Source organism: Microtus ochrogaster, chromosome 7 (assembly GCF_000317375.1).
Source record: "Microtus ochrogaster isolate Prairie Vole_2 chromosome 7, MicOch1.0, whole genome shotgun sequence".
NCBI lineage: Eukaryota > Metazoa > Chordata > Mammalia > Rodentia > Cricetidae > Microtus > Microtus ochrogaster.
Window position 1 is genome coordinate 157,485 of NC_022014.1, and position 25,570 is coordinate 183,054.

Sequence of the window (25,570 nt, forward strand, 5' to 3'; positions counted from 1 at the left end):
CCGCCCGCCGGTCGCCCGTACAGCGGCGATGCCCCGCAGCCCGGCCTCGGCCCCCGGCCCGCCCAGCTAGCCCCGCGCCGGGACTCTCGGAGCAGCGATGGGCAACACGGTGCACCGGACCCTGCCAGGTACGCGCAAAGCCGCGCCCCGAGGTGGCGCGGAGCGCTCGGTCCTCCCCGGGCAGCCCCAGCCTCGGAGCCCCGGGTGCACGCGGGAGTCTGGCTGCCTGAGCCTGATGCCCGGAGCCGCACCCCAGACAGGCCGTGCAGACCCCGCCTGGTTCTCCTGGCCTTGGCCGTGCGCCCCGCGCCTTTGTTCCAGCCCGAGGTCGCTGAGGAGCAAGCCGGGGGACATCGGGGCTTCCCCCGGCCGGAGCCTCCAGGGGGTCTTGCGGGTCGCGGGTGTCCCGGGTCCCCGCGCGCAACCCGCAGGCGCCCCCACCACACGTGCTACTTCTTGGCGGCGTTACCACGCGCGCCCGGCTGCTCCCAGCTCTGGTGTCCGCTCAGCTGGGGGTTCTCCAGCCCCATCTGAGCCACTGTTGCGGAGCGCATCGCCCCCTAGTTAAAGGAGCCCTAGAATTTCTCAGACTGGAGAAAGGCGGTGGGCGAGGGGCGTGGGGCGGGCGTGCGGAGGCTGGGGACACCATGCCTCGCTGAAAATACCTAGTGATGGTAGAACAGGTCAGCTCGCCGAGGCTCTGGGCCACTGCCTGTCTGCAAAGAAGCGTCCTCGTAAGGAAGGGCACCCCGATTTTACACATGAAGAAGTTGAAGCTCAGAACATGAGAAATGACCCGGTACCAGGCAGTGGTGGGAGACTATAAGGGCCCTGTCAGCCGTCTGCCACCCACCCACCTCCACCGCCTCAAGTCGTCGGAAGTATTTGGGTATAAACCTGGGGCAAATTTAGGGGCAAAGGCTGAGTGTGTGTGTTTGGTGGCGGGTAGCTCAGAGAAGCAGCAGGTTGGCTGTAGGTCAGATTCAGGGCAGCCCAGCTGACACCCCCACAGCCCTTCCTCCAGCAGCTATCAGAAAAGAGTTGTCCCCTCCCCTGGAAAGGATTGTCTGCATAGGGCCAGCCTGAGGTCCAAGGGCTGTTGAGGAGGGAGATAGCCCCTTCTACTAGTAAGCCCTGAGCAGCTTTCTCTGGATGGTTCCTCCTGTCAGCCAGGTCCCAGACTGGTCAGCTCCAGAGGTGGCATTAGAACCTGGGTCTGTACTAGAGTGCAGCTGCTTCTTGTGCACATGGCTACTGCTAGGATGGGGAGACCCAGCCCCCCATCCCCAGGGACCCAAGGTGTCATCAGCGACAGCACACAAGTCCACGGGAGGGAGATAGCACTCCACTGCTCTCAGCTTCTTAATCCAGAATGTCTGTGTCAGTCTAGTCAGTTTTGTAAAAGCCATTCTGCCACCTGTGGGTCACACTTGGAGTACGGGAAGGGACAGGCAAGTCTTACCAGGTGACCACATATTGCTCGAGACTAGTACTGTGTCGGTTCCTCTGGGGCCTGGTGCTGTGGGTGAGCCCCACACTGGGGGCTCAGGTCAAGGCAGGTCATACCGTGCTGTATGTAAGTGTGGGAGCCCCCTAGTGTCGGAGGGACCAAGTGAGGGAAGAGGAGGCACCTCAGATAGCAGATGCCAAGAAATATGAAGGGCTGTATATTTTCTCCAGTCTCCCTGCCATTGGCTTCTTGCACCTCTGTACCCAGCCCCTCACACCTGAAATGCTCTTGCTTGGCCACACAGTGGCTCACCGTCAAGCTCCGTGGACGTCTTTTGCAGGAACCCTTCTGCAGCTACGCTCTCTGCTTCCAAGACTGCTTGTTCATAGGACCGGGCTGCTCTGTCACTGCTTCTTGCCGTGACTCTGTGTGGGGTTCCGTGAGGACAAGGCCCTTGATCGTCTTGTACCCCTCCCTGGCTTGTCCATCTCAGAGCCCAGTGACTGGCGTAGGCTCAGAACCGAGTGCTGGAGCACAAACGGAGCCTGCATCTTTGGCTGAAGGAACGCTTGGCTCAGGCTTGCCCCGAGGAAGCTGTGCTTTCCTTCTCAGGCAAGGGACACGTGCGTGGGGCTCATTCCACAGCACTGGAAATAGGGAGCTGGCATTTGCTGAGCACCTGGATTCCGTGCCAGGCTCCCTGCATACGAGGCTGCAGTCACACACCAACACACTGCTCAAGGCGTCCACACTCCCATCAGGTGGCCTGGCAGTCTCAGTCTGATTTCTGACACCCCCTTCCCTTGCCTCAGGCCCTTGCTCTAGAATGGTTCTAGGCATTGTCATTCCTCCCAGCCCTCTCCCCCTTTTTTGCTTTATGGGTCTCCTGGGCGTATGTCATCGTGTAACACCAGGTGTGTACGTTTAATCGCTGCTTTATGTTGAGTTTCTTTATGTTGGAGCAGAGACTGGGCTGGTTAGCGAGTGACCGAGTGGGTTTAATTCTCCCAGCAACCCTGCACAGCAGGATCATCACTCCCATTTAATGGGCGAAAAATCGAGGCTCAGAGAGGTCAAGTGATGTCTCTTTGTCTACAGTGCTCCTCTAGATGACAGCGCCAGAATTGAAACCCAGGTTTGTTTAGCTCCAAAGTCTTCAGTTCTTCCTGACAGGCATTGTCCCTTCAACCCAGGCCTAGATAACACTTACTAAGTGCCCCCGTGGTTTAGATAACATTTATTGGGTATTCCACCTTGCACATGACTTGCTACAGGGCACAATAAGGAAATGCCAAAGGAAGGGAGGTGCCCTTTGGTGGTGGGAACCCCCTTGGCAGCTCTCTCAAACTGCGCCGACATATTCCGATGTATACCCTAGACCAGGAGTGAGCACGGGTCAGCAGGAGACCTTGCATCTGCTAAGGTCCTACTGTGTGCTTCACCCTCCTTTCCAGATGCATCTCCAGCCTGCAATGTAAGATATCAGCTCCCTGCAGTTAGAGGACATAGGACTGGGTGAGTCCAGCTCACACAGGCTTCAACCAAGCTGGGCCTTAGCAGACTGAGATCCATTAGGTTCCTAATGCCATACGGTAGTATTCGTCAGTTCACTGGCCTTCGCTGGGCTTTATAAGGGGAGAATAAGCATATAGCAGGTGGAAATGGGAGAGAGCAGCTTTCCAGGATGGGAAGGGTAAGAGGAAGAGTTCTCTCCTTTCTCTTAACCAGAACATTCTAGGTGCACCTTTCCCTGTGCACCTCTGGGGTTCACCCAGCACTGGTTGGAGGAGATGCTGAATTCAAACTATTAACTTGGTTTAGTCATTAAGTTGGACAATGCTTGGCCAAGCCAACAGCTTTCAGAGTCTGCTCAATGGCCAGCTGTCTGGGAGTTTTAGCTAGGAGGTATGCTGAGTCTATCTGGGCCACCACGGGCAGGCTAGAGCAGACCTTCACTGTGTGTTCTCCCAAGGGCCATCTTTCACAGGCAACAGATGAAGGCTCAGAGAGGTGAAGGGCAGGGGCTGGAGAGATGGCTCACTGGTTAAGAGCATTGCCTGCTCTTCCAAAGGTCCTGAGTTCAATTCCCAGCAACCACATGGTGGCTCACAACCATCTGTAATAAGGTCTGGTGCCCTCTTCTGGCCTACAGACATATACACACAGACAGAATATTGTATACATAATAAGTAAATAAATTTTGGGAAAAAAAAGAAAAAGAGAGGTCAAGAGCAGAGTCACTCACTGCTATAGGAGTGAGAGAGAAAGACAGGCGTCTTAACCTACCACATAGCTTGCAGATGCTAAGTCTAAAAGGGATGTACTCCTACCTGCCTTAGATGATCCTTCCCACAGAGCCCCTGTCCCCATCCTCCTAGACAAGACCATCTTGGACCAAGTGCACCCCAGCAAGACCCTCCTAGACAAAGCAAACCTGTAGCTGCTTGGCCCTCTGCTGCCTAGCACCCTGTCTGGTCACTGAGATGATGTTCCCTGAATGAGCAGCCACTGGTATTCCTGAACCATGGCTTTCTCAAGCTCTGGGAAGGTAACAGTCTTGTTCACTATGCAGTAGCCAGCCAACAAGTGATGGTGGCCCTTCTCTTCACACCCCCTGCCTTCTCCCAGCTGAAGTTCGGAGCTGTGTTTCCTTTGTCCCCTTGGCCATGTATACCCCCTCAAGTTATTAGAATTTCTTTTGTAGTGGAGCTGAGCCCCTCAGAGCCATGGCAGCTCCTTCGATGTCCCTGAGACCTACATGCTGCCGACTAATGTCCAGGCGGGCTGGGCTAGGCCCCTTGGTGAGGTCCTGTAAGGGTGCTGTGGGCTGGGCTATGCACACAGTGGCTGTGGGAAGAGGAGCTGGGGTCTGGCTTGTGTGAGCGAATGGTAGAGAAGTCTGTGGTCTGGACAGAACAGGTAAACTTGTGTTTCATCCTCCCCCTCCCCCACCGGAAGAGGTTACATCAGAAAGGAAGTCCGGCTGAGTATCTGTTTGCCCTTAGGGTCTTGCGTGGCTTTGTGTGGTTTGGTTACTCTGTGGCCACCAACACCTGTCATGTTTCAGGCATGGGGTACAATCTTGAATGCCACAGCCAGAAGGTCTGCATGTTCCCATGGCGCACAACCAGCTTACTGCCACCCTATCCCCAAACCGAGCTGGGCCACCAAAGCACCTGTCCACTGTGGGTTAGCACCAGCTACTAAATGCTCTTTAATGATACAGCATAGAGAAGGTACTGACTTGCACTCGTTATAAAAGGATTATTATTGGTAGTGGTGGTTTTTTAAGGCAGGGTTTCTCTGTGTAACAGCCCTAGCTGTCCTGAAACTGGCTCTTGTAGATCAGGCTGGCCCTCGAATTGCACGTGTTGGGATTAAAGGCATGTGCCACCCCGCCTGGCAGAAGGATTATTTTTTTAAGATATGTCTTATTATTTTAATTACATAGTTGCATGTGTGTGAGATAGAGCACATGAATGCAGGTGTCCTCGGAGGCCAGAGATGTGAGATTCCCTGGAATTGGAATTGCTGCGGTTGTAACCCATCTGATGTGGGTGCTGGGAACCAAGTTCAGGCCCTCTAGGAGAGCGGCAAGTGCTCTTAAATGTTGAAAAGTCTTTCCAGCCCTAACTGTGTGTGTGTGTGTGTGTGTGTGTGTGTGTGCACGCGTGTGTGTGCGCGCGCGCTACATGTGTGCAGTGCCTGCAGAAGCCAAAAGGACTTTCAGATCCCTTGGAGCTGAAGTTATACAGACTTAATAAGCCACCCATTCCCATTATGGGTCCTAGGAACCAAACACTGGTCCTCTGCAAGAGTAGTATGGACTCTTAACCACAGAGCCGCCTCTACAGTCCCAGCAGATTCTTTTGAGATAGGGATTCACTGTGTATGGTCTAGACTCGCCTTGAACTCAGCAGCCCTCCTGCCTCTGCTTCCTAAATCCCCACCACCTGCTATGTTTGTGCTCATGTCCATGTGACAGGTCAAACCTAACTCTCTGATGGACACAGTCTGTGTTGACAGAGGCCGCTTGGCTGAATGGGAGACAAGGCCAGAGCCCAGATCTTAGAATAAGGCCCCACTGCGCCCCAGATCCTCGGCAGGGAACAGGAACAGAAGGGACAGCTCCCAGGCTGGCGGGGTGACCCGAGTAGTGTGCTGGGAGCAGTAAACAAGAAAGAACACCACGATTGTGGCTGTCATTGGGAAAGGGTGTTCCCAGTCCTGCTCCTCGGGCCTGTAAGGACTGGCTGGCATGTGGCTGGCCAGGTGACCCTCTGTCTCATACCCAGGACTGAATTGGAGGACTCCCTTCAACCCTCAGGTTCTCTGGCGCTTCCCAGACTACCAGCCTTTGGGAGAGAAAGCTGGCACACTCGGTTAGGACAAGGACCATAGCCTGGTCTTAAGGAGTTGGGTTTTCATGGTAGAAACCAGCAAAGTCACCACAGTGATGGTGACAGAGGAGACCCACAGAAGATGCAGGAGCATTTCCTGAAGAAAGCACACTCTATCCAAGGAAAAAGAGGCTTTGTTGGGAAAGAGGGAACAGCTGGTGAAGGCAGGGCATCTCAAGGTCAAAGACCCTGGGTGCGGGGAGAAGATGGGAGCCGAGATGCAGAGTTCTGGGAGCTAGTACTAGCTGGGGACAGGAAGTCTTGTGACAGCAGGCGAGGTTTGCAGACTGGGTGCAATCTGCTCGCTAGCTTCCCAGCAGGGTCAGGGTCAGGCTATTTAATCCTCCACGGTGGAACGAGGCGGCTCTGTACCCCGTATCTGTATTTAGTGCTGTGCTTTGAGGGTGTAAAATAGAAGGCAAGAGGCTGGCAGTGTCAGTGTTAGAAGCAGAGGGTAAGGGGCAAGATGAGGAAAGAAACTCAGCAGTAATGAGACCTGCCCTGGGTCAGGTGGCTGAGAAGTGGCAGGTGATCCACCCAACCCCAGGCCTGCCCTCAGGAACCTTTGCCTCAAGTAGCTGACCCTTGTCCTCATCCTAAGCATCCTGGGACACGCCTTTTCTGTCATCTGAAGTTACCTATGGTAAAAAATATCCCCTCCCAGCACCCTTGGCTCTGCATCTACAGAGGTGGGTGTGGCTCTGCACCAGTCTCTTTGAAGGTGCATGTGCCTGCCCAGTGGAACCCGAACACCCAGGTGATGGCAGACACCATAGGCCCACATTTGTTGAGAGGCTGGCTACCAGGTAAGAGCAGCCTGTCCCCACACTGGCCAGGGTCCTTGATTGTCTACCTGAATCTGTGGCCCACCTGCCCTTCAGCCAGCCAAGTAGCATGACCTTCCAAGCCTCAACCCCTTCCTGGCACATTGAGGTGACGATACTTCTATTCAGGTGTGCCAAATTCTGGACCAGGAGAGTGCTCACCTGGCTTCTGAGAATTGTAAATCCTTTAGCCAGCAAGCTGTTCCATGCCGAGCCGGAATCAGGTGCTCTTGAAGGAGACAGACACAGAGTAATCAGAACTGCTAGCGTGTGTCCCACAGCCTGCTGGTGCCAAACACTATTCTAAGCCAGTACACTTGTTTAACCCTCAGCTCAGGCCCCAGTAGCCGCTGCAGTTAGCTCCATATAACTGCTGAGAAACAGGTACCGAGAGGGGCAGAGGAGGGTGCCCACTGCAAGTTAAGATTAGCGTTCTTTGGTTGTCCTGAATCATCAGATATCCCTCCCACCCTCACCCTGCTGCAGGAAAGGTGGGTTGGGCATGCTCCAGGTGACCTGTGGGTTCACCTCAGGGAACCTGCCTGAAAATCCCCCAGATCTAATGTACATATCTCCAGCCCTTGCCAAAGCCAGTCAGGGGTGTGGAACGCGCAGCTGGGAGGAGGCCTGTCCATCCTATTGGAAGTGTCGCCATTGGCAGCTTGGGGCCTCCCAGACCTGTGGTCTGTTTTCAGACACGATGGCGGAGCAGCGTGGGCAGAAGTCCACTGTGTCCAGAGAGACAGATTTTAGTGCCAGAAGACTTCCTCGTATCAGGGCCCCCAGGGCAAAGGTGAGGGAGTGCTTGTCACCTGAGTGGCTTGGCCTGGTCATCTGTCACACAGATCCTGGGAGGTTAGTTTACTCTCAAGAAATTGGTGAGTTAGGGATGCCTTCTGTGGCCCTCCCAACCATGAACCTGTGCCCCCCTAATAGTCTACAGGAGTTAGACCTATTTTACAGATCTGGACACTGAGGTGATGGGAAGCTACCTGCTGTAGCTAATACAGCCAGCCTCTAGTTCAACTCAGTGGTTCATGTGTTTGTGAGCCTGTCCTGGAACCTGCACCCAGGACAGCTGCCAAGCTCCCTAATCCTTCCTCATTCCTTCTTCTCACAGGGACTCCACTGGCCTAGTGATACCCTACCTCAGGCCTGGCCTCCCACTGGTGGGGAAAACTTTTTAATGAGTAAGCCATTTGGGGAAGTGGAAGGGCGGGGGCATCTGGCTGTGGGCTGGCCGAGTGCCCGGGGTATTTTGTTTACACCCCAGGCACCACCCAGTTTATACCACAGTATGGCCCTTGGGCATTTGCCTTTCTCCCCTTGGCCCCCCAGGATGATGGATTTATGAGATGGGTAGGCACACTTCCACCTTGTGCCTCCAAAGCTGGGCTCAGTAACTTTCCACTGCAGGCCGCAAGCTCCTTGGGCCTCGGGAGAGCTTCCTTTCCCTCAAGGTTCTTGGTGTTCAAGGGCAGGAGATGGCAGAGTGGAATTTCCATGTGTCTGGGTTATGGCGTAGGATTGCATCCTGGACGGCGGGGGCTTTATTCTCAGAACCAGGGAGCTCTGCATCACCTTGGCCTGTCTCCCACTTGTCAGAATGGGCCACTGAGGCCCGGAACCTGACCCAGGGTCTCCGAGCAATCACAACCGAACTTTGACTAGAACCCAGGAGAGGTGTTTGAAAGAGCCCTGGTCTTAGAGGCAGTACTGAGTTTAGACCTCTGTCTGTGTGTCCTCAAGCAAGACACTTGCCCACTCTGAGCCTCCATCCACTCGTTATCTTTAGGGTGAGAAAAATGATGGCACCACCCTCCTTTTCAGGGTTCGGAAATGAGTACCAGGTGGGAGTCAGAGCCCTGCACACAGTAGGACTCCATGAGTGTCCTTTATTCTTGGACACGAAGAATCTGCACTCCCGAAATTGCTGATGAGGGACTGAGACCAAGTTGCCTTGTCACACCCAACATCTCATGTCCTGTCCCATGGAAACAAGCGTGGGCTTTCACTGAGGTGTGGTTTACCTGTGCCCTGGCCATGACCAGCCCCTCTCCATCTCTGGAAATGGGCTTTGAACTATATAGTGGCCACAGGGAGCCAGTACCCAGAAGGAAGGAGACTTGCACAGGGCCAGCACGGGTCATGGCCTTGTAGGGAAGCAGGCTGTCCTCAGCAGCCTGTGAGACACTGGAAGATCCAGCCTGGGGTGCAAAACCACGCACACCCCCGCCCGCAGTCACGACATCTTGATCCCAGCTTTAGCTGACTGCCCAGAGCCTCGCTGTCAGTCCATCTCAGCCTGCTGGCCCTGGGCACTTTCCTCGCCTCTCCAAGCCCCTGCTCTTCAGCCACCTCTATCTCAGGGGCAGGCGCTAGGTCTCAGTCCCAGGATCTGCCTTCCAGCAGGCTCCCCTCTGGTTCTCCCCCAATCTCAGGGTTGCAGGCCCTTAGGAACTCCCCTCCCCCACAGTCACCGCTTTCCCTTTTTAGAAACTTTGCCTTTGTTCATCCCAAGTTCCGCCAAACTGTGACCTTTTTTGAGGCTGTGAACTGGCTGATTGATGGCTCTCACTGCCACCCCGCTGCCCCAGCCAGAATCCCTTATCTGTGCCAAGCCTCACAATGGCCTTGCTTCCATCTGCGGTCTTCTCCTTGCAGGTTGGGATGTTAGGGAGACCTGGGGTGAGCATGTTGCGCGGTGTGAGTCTAGGGAGAGGGGCAGCCTTGATGGAGAACCTGTTCCACTCCCTGATCCATTTTCACCCTGCAAGGTGGTGAGGGCGTCTGTGGCCACAAGCACCCAACTCTTAGAAGGACCTGCAGGTGCTCACCTGGCAGGGTGTTACAATGCCTCTGCTCAGGGCACCGCCCATGGGGGAGTGACTGTCTGCAAGGCAAAGGAGAGAGAGAGCGAGAGAGAGAGAGAGAGAGAGAGAGAGAGAGAGAGAGAGAGAGAGAGAGAGAGAGAATGAACACAGGCTGGGGCAGCTCTAGCCAGCTTATCAGTGAGTACTGCCAGGGCTGCCTAGAGAAGTGCCACTGGGAGTGGGGGTGGGGGTGGGGGTGGGGGACTGGACCAGGCAGGAGTGTGTGGCAGTTAGACAGGATGTTCAAAATCTTGGCTGCCTTTCTTATGGCCTGTCCTACTGGGCCATTTTGACAGGCAGGGAAGAAAGGAAGGTTCACAGTTTGAACCTCATTCTGCAGAGAGGTAGATCCAGTGGGGTTGTGGTCCAGCCTCAAACTCTTCAGCATCCTGAAGCTTTCTGGAAGACCCCCCTTTGCCTGGCCTTTAAGACCCTTTGTGATGCAGCTCTTAACCCCCTCCGCATCCTCCTGCTCCTGTCCACTCTGTGCTTCTGGAAGGTTCCCAGTGCAGACTGCTTATTCTCCCCTCTAGACCTTCCCTGGTGCCCTTCCCCCCACCCGAACATATTTCCCCTGTCCCTTCTGTCTGCGAAGTGGCTCTTTCCGACTTCCCTGTGCGTTTTGTCTGTGTCCTTCCTGCTGCTTTCAGCTCTGATCCTATCTCCTGGGGGGAAAGAGATGGCAGGGAGTCCCGTGTGTGACTCAGTGGGACATGGACCCCACAACCCACACAGGCGCTGGCACAGAGATGCTCTGGAGCTGTCAGATGGAGGAGGAAGTGACATACTGGGGAAAGAATGAGGGACATTCCCTCTGGCCCTCACAGCACTGAGGCCCTAACCCTGAAGCTGGCGCCTGTGAGACTGGAGTTTCCTGGGCCCTTTCATCAAGAAGCAACCTGGCCGAAGGGCCCTTGCAGTTGGAGGGACAGTGAGCTGACACTCTGCCTGTGCTCCCATCCGAGCCATCGCAGCAGAGGGGGCTGCTACACCGAACAGTCCCTAGAGAACAGACAAGACTTTCTCCCCGGTTGCCTGGAGAGACCCCCAGCTCCCCACAGCTGTTGACTGTTGACAGTTGTTTGCTCAGCAAAGGGCCAGTGGCGGTTTCCAGCGCGGGCTGGCCCTCTTCCACGCAGGGTGCTGGCCAGCCAGGCTTCTGAGGCCAAGAACAAAGTCCCTTGCACGCCTGTTGCTGTGTTTGGCAGGAGAGCCAGGGCCGGTTTGTCTTTTTCTAGCTACTTCAAACCCACCAATGGAAAGGTCCCATCTGCTGCCAAGGACAGCCAAGTCCTTGCCCTTTCGGTATGGCGGGAAACCTTGTTTTTCTTATCTCTGAAGCTTGCCCTACACACACCTACCCACGCGCGCACCCCGTGTTGTTTTGTGCTCCTTGCAGCGCTGGTTTGCATTTTGACTGTGAACAAGTATTTCTTGAACCAGATATTTCTCCCTCAAGGTCTGCAGTCTAAGGATTGATGATCCAAGGGTCCAGGAAGCCTCTGAAGTTGAATGTCAGGTTCTGTGCATGGGGTGCGGGTATGTTTCTGGGGAGAGAAGGTCATTGCTTTCAGCCTGAGATTCTGCCATACCCTTACCCAAGTGTTTCAGCCTGCAGAGGGCCAAGTGGGAGCAGAGCCCTGAGCCTGTGCTCACAGCCTAACTTCTCCTCCCCAATGGAAACAGAAGGTAGTGAAAACGGACTGCCGGGGTCTTTCCAGCTAAAGCCCCAGCATGAAGGTCTGTGTCCAGCACATCTTAGCAGCTCAGCAGGGATTCCCAGACAAGGGCATGCTCTTGTTAAAGGTGGTGCCCTGCTTCTGGCTAGAACCAGAATGCTGTCACTACCAGCACTGAGAAAATGCTCACCATGCCTGTGGCAGTGGGCACTGTTTCCTCATCATAGATCAGAGACTCGGCAGCATGAGGATTGGGATGATTGACACAGCACACCTGTGCCCGACACAGGACAGCTGCTTAAGAATAGGCCTCTGTCTGTGGACAAGAGAAGAGGTAAGGGTCTAGGGTAGCATTTCCTGGACAAAGCCATGGGCCCCTCTGGGAGAAACTCTGTCCCTCATCCACTGATTTTAAAAAGGACCAAGTTTTTCACAGCTACCTGCTGAGCCCATGCCATCCTCGAGACAACCTTAGAAGGTAGACGTAATGGCCACTAGCCTTGTAGGTCTGCTTGAGGCTCAGAGGTGTTAAGGTCGCACAGCAGACACACAACACAGCCTGATTTGAGCTGGGTCTGTATGGCTGCAGGCCCGTTCTCTCTGGAGCTACTTTCTACATTGATACCTGGTTGGAGGTGAGGCTCGACCCGCTGTTTGCACTTTGATGGAGGGCATGACTGTTTAGGACCTTTCTACCACGTGCCAGAACGTTAGAAGCCATATGTGTGTGTTCTCATCAGCCATGCCAACCACTTCAAGGTAGAGATCCAAGGTCACCACCATCTGCAGGTGACAGAGCCACATCTGTCAGAAGCAGAGGGGTTTGCTCAAGGGCCCTCAGGCAGATTAGCGACAAGGCACAGGCTGAACCCAGAGCCACCACAGGAACCGCCCAAGGAGCTGTCATAGGCTTGCCCAGGCCTGGGGAGTAGAGAGGCCTAATCTGCCCACCCTAGCCTTGAAGATGCATGGTTTAGTGTCAGGCATTGTTCCTCTGACCCACACCCTAGGCAGGGCCAGAGCTACTGGCTGTGAGGTTCAGGCAGAGACTGTCCCTGGTGTCAGCTACATGGATGACTTCAGAGGTCCGTTCTGTTCCACCTCCCAGGAATCTCCCTGACTGGGTCTCACAGTTCCTAGACGGGCCTCACTAACCAGGGACCTTGGCTGTGTGGGGGAGGGAAGGAACGTGGGTTTGTCCCTGGTGTGATTTGGGAGCCTCATCCTAGCCAAGTGCTCTTGTCTGAATCTGGTCCTGGTGGCAACAGCTGAGACCTGTGTTTGCAGCTGCAGCTCAGCAGCTGTGACAGGACGGTTCACAGGGAAGTGCCAGGAACCTGGGGCAGGATGGGGTGCATGCCAGCAGACCCTTAGCAAAGGTGGTGAGTGACCAGGTCCCTGGCCGCTGTAGAGAAGGAGTCTGCTACCTGGGGCTGGTACCTCAGCACTGAGGTGTGCCCTGTGGGTGATGGCCACCCGGAGCCTGCTTATCTACTGGAAGTGGGGACAGTCAGGTGTGGATTCATCTTAAAAGCCAGCTGCCGTCGTGCTGAGACACCTCTATTGTGGGGCGTGTGGAGTGGGGGATTGCGGCTTGCCAGGGGACCAGCACAGAGATGAACAGTGCAGTGGGTCTGGGACTGGCAGGATTCATCTTTTCCTCTGATTTTCTGCTGTTGATTGCCCCTGCTGAAGTGACTGAGTTCGTTTTCCTGCTGACATGCTTAGAGCCTTGACTCTCCCGCTAGCTCCAGTCCTGGTGTCCCCGGGCCCAGCAAGGCAGGTGCGGGAGGCCCATCAGGACACCGGTTGGCCTTTCTTGTAAGTGTCCCCACTTTGTGTCAAGAACACATCCATCCTACCCACAACCACTCTGGTTTTCTTTGCCTCTCATCGAGTCTCTGGCCTGGGGATCAGAGGGGATGGAGTGTTTATCCCCCATTGCCTGAAGGAAGTTGAGTTGTGTAATCAAGATTAAACAAATATGTCCACTGGGCCTAGAGTGCTCTCCGAAATCACAGTGGTGTCTGCGGGGAACTTACCCTAAAGTTGTAGAGGCTGGATCTCCCCATCTGTCTGCCTATCCCTGCCTGCACATATCATCCGACTGGGCTCTGAAAACACCTGTGGAGGCTCCTGGGATGTTTGACAAGGACACATGATGAAGAGATAGGACTGGTGCCCAGAGGGGAGCAGGAGAGAAGTCACCCAAGGTCACAGTACATTTGGATGCTCTGAAGGCTTTGAGCTGTGGTCCTATGAATGCTTCCTGGAGAACACGGCAGATGCAGGGGACCTTGGTCTTTAGTGTTCATTGACCTGCACAAGGCTGCGTGTACATGCTGCCCATGCGAGTGCTCACACTGGGGATCCGACTTGCTTGGATTTCATCCTCTAAACTCTATAGATCTCTGATTGATTGTTAGCACATCGGTTCCAAAGATGGCTGCCTTCTCAAAGCCACCCCTCTCTGCAGGCAGTATTGGCTGGCAAAAGGGCTGGTCTGTTGGAAACCTCTGCATAGCCCCTTCTCACCTTGGGTTATGTCATCTGGTCTGAGCCTTCTGCCTTGCCCTTTAGGACCGTCCAGCTGAGTCCCAGGACATGGACAGCACATATACCAACCCTTCACCCAGCAACTGCCCAGCCTTGGCACTCTGAGCCATCACTACTGCGGTCCTCTGCTTCCCCCACAGCAACCAACTCCCCGCTCTCCCACAGCACTCCCTCTGACTTTTCATGACCCATCTCTGTGGACATGGCTACCACCCACTGCCACCCTGGGTGCTGGGGCATGTGCTGGCCTTCATATGCTCCTTGCTGGAGTGAATTCAGCTGTGACAGTGGAGAGATGCCAGTCATTCTGTGGGGTCACAGAGAGTATGAGCAGGTGAAGACAAGTCTGAGTGAGCAGTGGACAGAACACTGCCTGGCACTCTCCTGGCGCTCTCCAGAGCCTCCTAGGAGCACTCCCTGCAGCCCTCCCGCCAGGCCCTTGTTGCTTTATTGTGAGAATGGGAGGCAGGAGGGAGGGTGGAGAACAGGCACTGCAGAGTAAGCGACCTGGCCCCGGGGTGTGTGCTGGATGCGTGGTGACTGCCCAGTTTGTAAGTAAAAGCCTGTCCCAAGCAGAAAGGCCTGTCTTGGCTAACCACCAGAATTGCACCCCAGCTTCTGGATTTGAGTGCAGTCACCCTAGTAACTGGACGTGATAATGGGGAAGGAAGGACCATTGTGGGCAGGCAGAACAGCAAATACGTGTGTAGGGTGTGTGGAAAAGGGTGGGGTCTTACTGCAGCCCAGACCTGGAAGGCGTGCCTGACCAACCTGAGGTAAGAGTGGTCCGGACACTCCCGTGGCTGCACTGGGATCACCTGGTAGAGTCCACAGAAGGGAGTTATACCCTGACCTGAACAATCTGAGTTTGGGGCTTGTAGTCTCTCTGTTGGCCCACGTCCCTATGGGCTCCTGGAGGAGCTAATGCCTGGAGGAAGCCAACATCTAGGCTGGCAGGCAGCAGCTAGCCTTTATCGAGGACCTGATTTGGCCAGGCCTTTGATGGGCTGGTGTGATTGAAGCCCTGCCCCCGAGTCCACTCCTGCTACAACCCTACCCTTCCCCTTCTCTCCGCTGCCCTTCAGACACATTACATAGAACCGAGACACCTCTAAAAAGCAGGTTCTGTTTGTTGAGTATTGCTTTAATGTTCAAAGCAAACATACCGAGTGTTTTTATTTCTGTGTGGAAAATTTCTTAGGACCTTTGTATCTCCCCTGTCTTAAGACATACTGACCCCTTCTCTCCACCTGCTGGCTCCTCTCCCATCTGAGCATGGTGTTCCCAGAGACCTTGTCTAAGCTGTGGCTCTCCCAGCTGCCCATCCTGCCCTGGTGTCCAGGGTGGTCTTCCTCTCTAGGCTCCGAGCTTACAATAATGAAGCTCCCTTTCCTTTTAAGGCAAAGATCTATAAATTCCCACTCCCCCAGTTCTGGGCTCACCCAGAACCCAGTCCCTTAGCTTGCCCTCACTGGCTCCTTGTAGATCAGGCTCATCAGTACTTTCCTTCCCAGGAGCCTTTGCGCCGTAGTCCCTGCCTGGAACTCTCCTACCTAAACTTCTTGGGTTCCTTTGGTGTTTTCTGTTCCAATCAGCCATCAGAGAGACTCTCCATGCAAATCCCAGGGCAGGCTTTCAACACATTGCTCTCCACAGCATACCCCCCCCCACCAGCACGCCCCCATCAGCGCACTCCACCAGTGCGCCCCCACCCGCGGAGAACACTCCCTTTGTCGTTGGGCTAATCAGAAGGGGACCGTTGTCTGTCTTGGGACAGTTGTATCCCCATCGCCTAGCATGTTGTCTACCGCATAGTAGACCTTAATGTTAGCTAAGCAATTAGTTGTCAGCAGCCCTTGAAGCTTATTTCCTAACGAGGGTCTCTGTTTTGGTCCTTGTCCAGCATCTTCGGTGGCTGGCTGCCTTCTGTCTGAAGAGAACTGCTTTCCTTCTCTGCCTTTAGAGGGGCCATGATGGTTTTTTCCCCCTTGCTCTGCCTTCCATCAGCCTCGGGGTTAACCAAACTCTCCACCTACCTCCATCCCCGAGAGGACCACAGCACAGTGCACTCTGGGTTGAGCGTGGGAGGAGTGTCCCTGTGGTGGCCTGTCATTCTTCTCAGAATGTACTGTGGTGGCCTGCTTTGAAAATGGCCTCTGCAGCTGTGGTAAGTGCAGGATTCCTCCCTGCAGCGACCACCCACTTGCAGCCTCCCTCGGAGTGGAAAGAGGAGGGAGGCAGAGACATTCCCACTCCATTCTGGGCCACCTGGGTTGTGACCAATGCCTGGGTTCTCTGAAAAGGCCCTCAGAGCCAATCCCCTTAGACATGAACCCCCAGAAGGTACATTCTAGAAAAGCTAACCGCCTGACCATCAGAGAAGGGGGAATGCCAGAGTCCTGGCTGGGACCGCGTTGGAGCCTTAGAGAGATGGGGAGGTTACCAGTGGTCCATCACAGACTCTAAGTGTCCCGCCATGTGTAGGCATTTGGTCCACAGGGCCTTCCATCAATGATGAGAGTTTCTGCACCCATTTGGAGACAAGAAGATCAGGTGGGGAGCCTGGGACAGCAGGCTGCTTTAGTGATCCCAGAACAATGTGTGCGCCCCAGATCCCAACCTCACTGTGAACACAAATTTTGAGGCAAGCAGCCAGACATCCCCACCTCAAGAATCCAGGCACTCTGCAGCTCAGATGTAGTCCTGGGGGAAAGCTTCTTGATTTGGGGGGCTGTGGGTTGCTGGGGATGAAGAGGTCACCTGACCTCAGACCAGGAGGTGATAAGCTGGGTGTGGTCCTCAGTTCAATTGCTCATCTGTGAAGTGTCTGCAGTGACTTGCCAAGGTTAGGGACAGGGATAGAGGAGCTCCTTAGGTCTAGGCCGGAACCTTGTAGAATGCATCCATGTCCAGTCAAAAGTGGAAATTATGGAAATGGTTAATAACATCCCTGGCCACAGGAGTTCCAAGCGCTGACTTGCTTTCTCTCTGTCCATAGACTCCAGCCCTCCTGCCCGCCTCCTGGCCACCCGCCCTTGCTACGGCCCTGGCCCAGAGAGGCGTGCTGTCCTGGGTGAGGCACCACGCTTCCACGCGCAGGCCAAGGGCAAGAACGTGCGGCTGGACGGCCACTCGCGCAGGGCTACACGGCGCAACAGCTTCTGCAACGGTGTCACCTTCACGCAGCGTCCCATCCGCCTGTATGAGCAGGTACGGCTGCGCCTGGTGGCCGTGCGTCCTGGCTGGAGCGGTGCCCTGCGCTTTGGCTTCACTGCGCATGATCCGTCTCTCATGAGCGCGCAGGACATCCCCAAGTACGCCTGCCCGGATCTGGTCACAAGGCCTGGATACTGGGCCAAGGCGCTGCCTGAGAACCTGGCGCTTCGGGACACGGTGTTGGCATACTGGGCCGATCGCCATGGCCGCGTCTTCTACAGCGTTAACGATGGTGAGCCGGTGCTGTTCCACTGTGGCGTGGCCGTGGGGGGCCCACTCTGGGCACTTATCGACGTCTACGGCATCACCGACGAGGTGCAGCTGCTGGGTAGGTCGGTTGGCACAGCCTGTGCGTTCACAGTCCCGGGGACTCGGCTCACCTGAGGGCTCCCAGCTGCCCAGTGTGTCCCCATGTGTCTCGATTCTCACAACAGGAATGACGATCAATTACCACGGGAGGAAACTGAGGCACAGAGAGTTACTTTGTCACAGAACTGGGAGGGAACCCACGTGGGCAGGGCCCAGAGCCCATTGGCTATGCAGCCGGTCAGTCTTAGACCGCTACTCCCTCATCCACTCACCCCTCTTCCATCCCTTTGGTCATTTGTTCATGTGCCTCCTGCCGAAGGCCGGCATGCATTTCTTCTGCTGGTTCTTACTCATCCAGGAGATGAACCTATGCCAGTGGGCAGTCAGGTGCAGCCTCCAGAGCCAGGCTAACTAGGAGTGGGTTAGGGAGGGCCTCACAGCTCTGAAATTCTGACTGTGGGTGCTCCCAGTGTAAAAATTTTCTCCTATCAGCTTGAGGCATTGTATGTGGTCTCATGTGTATTTGTGTATGTATATATGTATGTGTGTATATGTGTATACATATATATGGCCCACCCCATCACTGAGCATGGAGGAAAGAACAGCACATGTGTGCACACACAGGCGCGCGCACACACACACACACCATCTCCTGAGCATTCAGGACTTCCCAAATATTCCTATCTCAAGCTGGTCACATGGCTACAAGGACTGCCTAAGAACATATGTGTGTGTTACTTTTTTAAAAAACGATGTTTAAAAAATTTTATGTAGAATTTGGCCAGGAGTAGGGTGGTGTGTGCCTTTAATTCCAACATTTGGGAGGCAGAAGCAGGTGGGTTTTCTGAGTGAGTTCCATGCCAGGCAGACTATATATAAGACCCTGTCTCAGAAAGAAAAATGATGTAGAATTAACGCCAACAGGAAAGTGTCCACTCTAAAAGGCCTAATTGGGTGGCCTTGAGTTGGTGCCCATGACCTCTGTTTCCATCTTAGCTACTGTTAGGAAAGGACACCAGACCCCTGAGGTCATTGTCTGTTCTCTCCTCCCACAATGAATGGTGGTCACTTGTCCTCTTCTGAGGCTGCAGCCCGCATTTGAAACAACCCAGCCTGGTTCGCTGGGAGAGTAGGTTTCTCAGGGAAGCTGAACAGAGCCCTGTGTGTAATTTACCTGGAAGGAAATATACAGGGGTAAAGTGAGTGAGCGAACGGGTGGACAGATTTACCCACCTGTCTGTAGCCGGGAGCTTCCACCTCCTGAGGGTCTTCTTCACTCTTTAGTCTTTCTGCATAGCCTGTTTCTTAACGCCCTGTGAATGAGCTGGTGCACACCCAGAGATTGCTGCTGATTGCTTCTCTTTTGGTTTTTGAGACAGGGTTTCTCTGTGTAGCTTTGAAGCCTGTCCTGGAACTCACTGTATAGACCAGGCTGTCCTCGAACTCATGGAGATCCACCTGCCTCTGCCTCCCAAGTGCTGGGATTAAAGGCAAGCAGCACCACTGCCCAGCAATTGTTTTTTTTTTCCCCCATGGGAAGATAGTTTATTTTCCCATAATAAATGTTTGGATTGTTTCTGTTCCCACCCCAGTGGGCATGGCAGGCAGATTCAGTGACCAGGAGCTATCTCTCCGCTCTCCCCAGAAATAATGAAGTCAAAAAAGTTCTGTGTGGTTAAAGGAGACGGGGAAATGAGAGCCAAGGAGACTTGTGCCTAGTCCCTGCTCTCACGTGCCATCTGTGTGGAATGACACAGAGACAGACCCTCTCTGGGCCTCAATTCTTTTCTCCTGTAAAGTGGGTGCATGATGGCACCCACCTCATGGGCTTATCGGCAGGGCTATAGGACATGGTGTCGGGCCTGAGACACTGAGGGCACTTGGCCAGCAGCTGGCAGACAAGGACCTCTGTTGGCTTGCAAGTGGGCAGGGCCTGTGTCCCAGGTCTGGGCAGATCAAACTGGAAAGCTCCACTCTGGGGCCTCACTTGGGTATTCTGACCACACCCCTGCCCGCCCTTACCCCTTAGAGGTTTTCCATGAAGGCGCCAGAAATCGCAGCTTGCCTAAACCTCACCAGTCTCCCACCACTTTGTCCCTGTAGAGCTAGGAAGCAATCACGCCTGGTTCCCCAGCCCACGTCTGTGTGAGCAGACAGGAAACCACAGTCACACATGAGCTGTGCAAATGGGCTAGGAATTTTTGAAAGCACAGATTGGAGGCTGTCCTCGGTGACTCAGTGAGGCTGAAAACACCGGGGGATACACGGATCCCTCCTTTCATTTTCTCACTCAGTAAACTTGCGTGGAAACCCCTCCACCACCACAGTGTTCTGTGACCCTTGCTGGGGGGAAGAGGCCACCATGAGGTAACAGGGCAAACCTGAGCCTCAGTTTCCTTATTTGCAAGTCATCCCTGAGCTGCACCAATTGACGTGACATGCGTGGTACAGAACGATGTTCACACACACACATGTAATAGGGGCAGTGAGAGCGAGAGGAACTCCGTCTCTGGGTTAGGGGGCCGCGGGTAAACTTCCTTTCCTCCTGGTATGTGCATGTGTTCAGTTGTGTTGCATGTTTCATATGTATGAGTATGTATATGCATCAGCTGTGTGCATGTGGTGGAGGCCAGAAGTGGGTGTCAGAGCACCAGGGACTGGGGCTACAGGCAGTTGTGGGTCACCGTGTGGGTGCTAGGAACTGAACCTGGTCCTCTGCAAGAGCAGTAAGTGCTCTTAACCCCTGAGCCATCTCTCCAGCCCCAGCCACATTTACAATTAGAGCAACAAAACCATTTCTGGGGCTATGTGATGGAACCTTCTGGCTTTGTCGGCGTTTGTTTCCTTCCCGAGGGAAAAGCAAGTTGATACTGAGCACATCTGAGACAATGGAATGTAGCTTTTAGAGATCCACCATTTCTGGGGGTCACAGACTGTCCAGCTGAGGCCCCAGGGTGGCCAGTGGGTTACTAGCAATGTGTAATGTTTTTTTTTTCTCCTCCAAAGTTAAGTTTTTCAGGTCTTTTGCAGGGCTAATGCAAATAAGAAGAGGAGCCTGGCATGGTGGCACACGCCTTTAGCTCCCGCACTCAGGAAGTAGAGGCAGGTAGATCTCTGTGACTTTGAGGCCAGCCTGATGCACATGGGAAGTTCCAGGCCAGCCACAGCTACATAGTAAAATTCTGTCTTAAAAAAATATCACAAGAAAGAAAGAAAGAAGAAAAAAGGAATTGTGGTTGTAGCCCGGTGACAGGTGCTCCCCAGCACGTGAGGTTTTGGGTGTGACTCCCCAGCAGGGGAGGTTTGTTAGATGTGACTCCCCAGCATGTGAGGTTTTAGGTGTGACTCCCCAGCATGTGAAGTCTTAGATGTGACTCCCCAACGTGAGGTTTTAGGTACGCTCCCCAGCATGGGAGGTTTTAGGTGTGACTCCCCAGCATGGGAGGTTTTTTAGGTGTGACTCCCCAGCATGTGAAGTCTTAGGTGTGACTCCCCAACATGTGAGGTTTTAGGTGTGACTCCCCAACATGTGAGGTTTTAGGTGTGACTCCCCAGCATGGGAGGTTTTTTAGGTGTGACTCCCCAGCATGGGAGGTTTTATATGTGACTCCTCAGCATGGGAGATTTTAGGTGTGACTCCCCAACATTTAAGGTTCTAGGTGTGATTCTCCAGCATGTGAGGTTCTAGGTGTGACTCCCAGCATGGGAGGTTCTAGGTGTGACTCCGCAGCACGTGAGGTTTTAGGTGTGACTCCCCAGCACTGAATAAAAGGTTTTCAATTACAGTAAATAAACGGATGTTAGGCCATTATGACTTGATATTAAGAATGGGCAGTGGGTCAGAAATGATGTAATGTACAATCCTGAGAGATCCCTGGGAAAACTTGCCTTGGGGAGGTACCCCAGGACCCACTAGTGGGTACCTCACAACGGCCAGTGTCCGTTTGCCCTGTGCACCCTAGACTGACTTCTGAGGAGACGGTAGAATTACTTTAAAATTCTCAGCTATAAAATCCCAGAACAGAAACAACAACAACAAAAAAACCAACAGTACCCTTCATCTCCCCCTCACTTCTCATACCATACGGAATAAACCTGTGAAACAAAACCCAAAGATGACGTCAGGGTAGGGCTGTCAGATGGGGCAATAAATACAGTATGTCTAGTTAAATTTGAATTTAAGATAAACAAAAGAAAAAATTTAGTACTGATTGCCTGTGCCAGTATTTGAAACATGCTCATAACCCTGCCCCCTCCAAAAAATTGTTTATTTAAAATTTAAATGAACCCAAGCTTTATTTCAGCCAGCTCCACAGGCCTGGGAAACACAGTCCTCATCTTTGGGTTCTGTGCCTTCAGTGTTCCAGAACTTGAGCCAAGTCAGAAGGGGCCTATAGGCTGCACACAGCTTTTGGCCTGGCGGAAGTGTGTGCCCTTCCCTGTGTCTTCCTGCAGTGGGTCTGACTACCACATTGGTGCGCCCAGGCCCATGGTGCGGTTCCCTGCTTAGGGAAGAATCCGGGTACTGAGAAGGAAAGTGCCCAGCCCTGGAGTTCCCGGCCTGCAAGGATGGATTTGTGTGTTTTGGGCTCTGTAGCTCTCAGCCCTGGCTGTACACTGAGTCCCCTGGGAGACCTGGAAAGTCTCTGCTCAGGCTGCACCTAAGCCAATGACAGCGCGTCTGGCTCCCAGCACCAGGCTGACCCAAGGCTCTCAGGTGGCACAGCCTGCAGCCAGGACTGTAATTCTGAGGAAGCCCTTCTCTCCCCCTCCCTCCTAGACATCCTCACTCTGAGATGGAATTCCTTTAGATCTCATGTCCCCCGTTTATATTTGTGGTCATGTCACGTACTGAGCCTGCCTCATCAATCAATACCCCCCGGGACAGCATGCAGATGAGGAAAACGACGCTCACATCTGCTAAGGTACACTGACATTCCAGCTGTCCTCTTCCCCCAGAACGTTGTAGGGGGTCCCAAGGATGAAGCTCCGAGTGGATCCATCTTTCCTCTGCCCCGTGACTTGTCAGATTAAACAAACATCATGCCAAGGCCATAGCATCACAGGCTAGACAGTCTGAAATATTTGGTTGCTTCAATATCATTTAAGTGGGAAAAAAAAAAAAGGACACAGCGCCTTGTAGCTACCTGGGAAAGGCCAGTGCCTGGGGTTGCTCTTCACTTCTTGCTCTGATGTCATTCTGTAAGCTTCTTCCTCAGTCTGCCTATCCTGTGGGGCAAACGAAGGGCCACCCACCTGCTATGACAGTCCTGTGTCCTACCAACTGCTTATCTAGGTCTCAAGACATAATGGCCTCATCGACTCATTAGGGTTCAAACCCCATCTCTTGACTTGTGGCCATAGGCAGGAGGTGGGGTATTAGTGACTGGCCAGATTGAAGAACCCCGGACTCCTCGGGTTATAGCTATGAGGGTGGGTTGTTCTTTCTGAGGGAATATCTGGGTGTGGATACAGAAGCCCCAGCTGCAGTCCTGCCTGGGCCTTGCTGGCACCATGTACCTGACTGGACAGGCTGCATGCCCTCTGCGGAGACAGAAGGCCCTAGATTATATGCTAGCTGCACTCATTTTCTTAAATTATTTATCACAGCACACATAAAACACATGTAAAACCAGTACATATGGGGCTCTCAAGCAGCTAAGAGCACCTGCTGCTCTTCCGGAGGACTCAGTTCTATTCCCAGTACCCACAGGGCAGCCCGCAAACATCTGTAACTCGTTTCAGGGGATCCAGTGCCCTCTTCTGGCTTTCTTGGGCAGCGGCTGTGCAAGTGGCACACATACATATATACAGGCAAACACACACGTAAACATAAAAATAAGAAAAATGTTTTAAAAGTACATACAAACATATTTTAAATATATATTCAGCTCTTAGAATCATTCAAAGTACAGAGGGGTGAGTGTGTGTGTGTATGTGTGTGTAACAACATGAAGATAGGTATGTGTATGTATGTATAAACAGCTATAGGCTTGAAAAAGCGTTCAGAAAACAAGACCGTTGAAAACCTTGGAGAGCAAGAGAAAAAAGGACAAAGGAAGGAGGCAAAAAGTTGGACTTGGTGCATGAACCCCAGGACTTGGGAAACTAAGATGGAAGAGCACAGGTTCAAGAACAGCCTGGTCAGGGAGTGAAAAAAGAGAAAGCAAGATAGAGAAAGAAGAGAAGGCCCATTTTTTGTTTGTTTTTTCAAGACAGGGTTTCTATGTGTAACAGTCCTGGAACTAGCTCTGTAGGCTGGCCTCGAACTCACAGAGATCCGCCTACCTCTGCCTCTCTAGTGCTGGAGGCAAGTGCTACCACCACCCGGCCAAGAAGGCCCTTTTTAAAGCAATAGCAATAACAAAGACGGAGGCTCAGGTAGCATGCAATCCAGTCTGACCACCTGCAGAACTAAGGTCAGGGGGTCTGGGGGCCAGAGTCTGAGGTCACGGGAGGATCTGGGATGAGATCCGAGGGAGCTGAGGTCATTAGGTCTAAGTTCAGGAGTGGTGCCTGAAGTCTGGCATGACATCAGGAAGAGCTGGGGTCTGCAGTCTCATGGCTGAGATTGGGGTGGGGAGTGCTATCTAAGATCCATGTTTTGAGGTTTGGGGGTTAAGAAGTGTGGAGTCAGAGGTCAAGGGAACCCAGGGTCCAGAGTCTGAGGCCTGAAGTTGGAGTCTGGGGACACGGTTCTGAGGTCTGGGGTCCAGGGTGCCCGCGGGCCTCCTGATGCTACTCCTCTGTCCCACAGAGAGCACCTTCGCGGACACACTGACACCCCTGCGCCTGGGCCAGGCCCGCCTCAGCGCCTGCCCTCCTCCTGGCAGCCACGACACCGCCAACTTCGACAACAATGAGCTGGAGAATAACCAGGTGGTGGCCAAGCTGGGTCACCTGGCTCTCGGCCGTCAGGACGCCGCCGTCCCGTGCGTGGCCCGCGATCGCGCGCGGCCCGCGTCGTCTCCCGCGCTGTTGGACGCGGAGCTGCGCTTCCATGCCACGCGCGGCCCCGACGTGAGCTTGTCCGCCGATCGCAGGCTGGCCTGCGCGTCCCGGCCCGACGGCGGCCGCACGCTGGTGTTCTCCGAGCGGCCACTGCGGCCGGGGGAGAGCCTGTGCGTGGAGGTGGGCCGGCCGGGACTGGCGGCACCCGCGGCTGTGGCCTTCGGCATCACGTCGTGCGATCCCGGCGCGCTGCGGCCATCCGAGCTGCCCGCCGACCCTGCCGCGCTGCTGGACCGCAAGGAATACTGGGTGGTGGCGCGCGCCGGTCCGGTCCCCAGCGGCGGCGACGCGCTCAGCTTCACCCTGCGGCCGGGTGGCGATGTACTGCTCGCCGTGAACGGGCGCCCACGGGGACGCCTGCTGTGCGTGGACACCTCGCAGGCGCTCTGGGCCTTCTTCGCGGTGCGTGGAGGAGCGGCAGGCCAGCTGCGCCTTCTGGGTGAGTGACCCAGGGTCCCCAACAAGTGCTCCCCCCAGCACGGGGCTGCTGTCGGGGCTTGGCTGGCCGGCCGATGGGTGTAGTTTTTATTTCCCTTATGATTAATAGTATTAGAATTTTTAAAAGAAAATGAATAATGGCTATTAATTGTGAGAGAGGAGGGGAAGTCACTAGCATGTGCAAGAGAAGCGGCACCCCAACACGTCCAGAAACCGAAGGGAAAGCAGAGCTGTTCTGTTTTGAGATGATTCTTGCCTGTGCTGCCTGGTCAGCAAAGGGACAAGACACCCACCCACTGTATGTGAGACGCCGACAGGGACAGCTACACAGTGTGACATTTGCTGCAGCAGAGGGGGTAGCGAAGGGTCCAGAGAGCACAGTGCCATCCTCACAGCCCAGCCCAGAGTAGATACAGCTGCCTTGCCACCACATTGCCCTGGATGCTCCCAGAGACCATGAATCCCCATCTACACACAGGACAACAGGAAGGCAGAACTCACCGTCCAAGGGTCACACAGCCCTGGAGTGCTGGGCAGATATCATTCTCTTGGGTTCTCAGTATCCTGGGTGGGAGAGAGTGCTGTGTCCGAGGTGAGGTTATCATAGGGATGAAATGATGAACTGCTCTTCACGCCCCTAGCTGGTGCCTGACACAGAACTGTCATAGGTAGCTACAACCTGGGTGGCTGAAGGAGGGCAGAAGAGGAGCAGGGTGCCTGTGGCTATTGGCCAGGATTATTTTGCTTTTATTTTTATTCTTTATTTTATTTTATTGGTATTTATTGAGCTCTACATTTTTTTTCTCTGCTCCCC

General features: G+C 54.1%; 1 protein-coding gene across 1 annotated transcript in view; it reads left to right on the forward strand.

The window, feature by feature from the left end:
* The first annotated feature begins 15 nt into the window (after positions 1 to 15).
* Neurl1b (neuralized E3 ubiquitin protein ligase 1B) overlaps positions 16 to 25,570 on the forward strand; it is a 30,226-nt gene continuing 4,671 nt past the window's right edge. Inside the window, exons 1-3 of the mRNA XM_005349014.2 lie at positions 16 to 128; positions 16,781 to 17,326; positions 24,065 to 24,757. Coding sequence (XP_005349071.1) covers positions 98 to 128; positions 16,781 to 17,326; positions 24,065 to 24,757 — 1,270 coding nt within the window. The 5' untranslated portion in view covers positions 16 to 97. The remainder of the gene's footprint in view (positions 129 to 16,780; positions 17,327 to 24,064; positions 24,758 to 25,570) is intronic.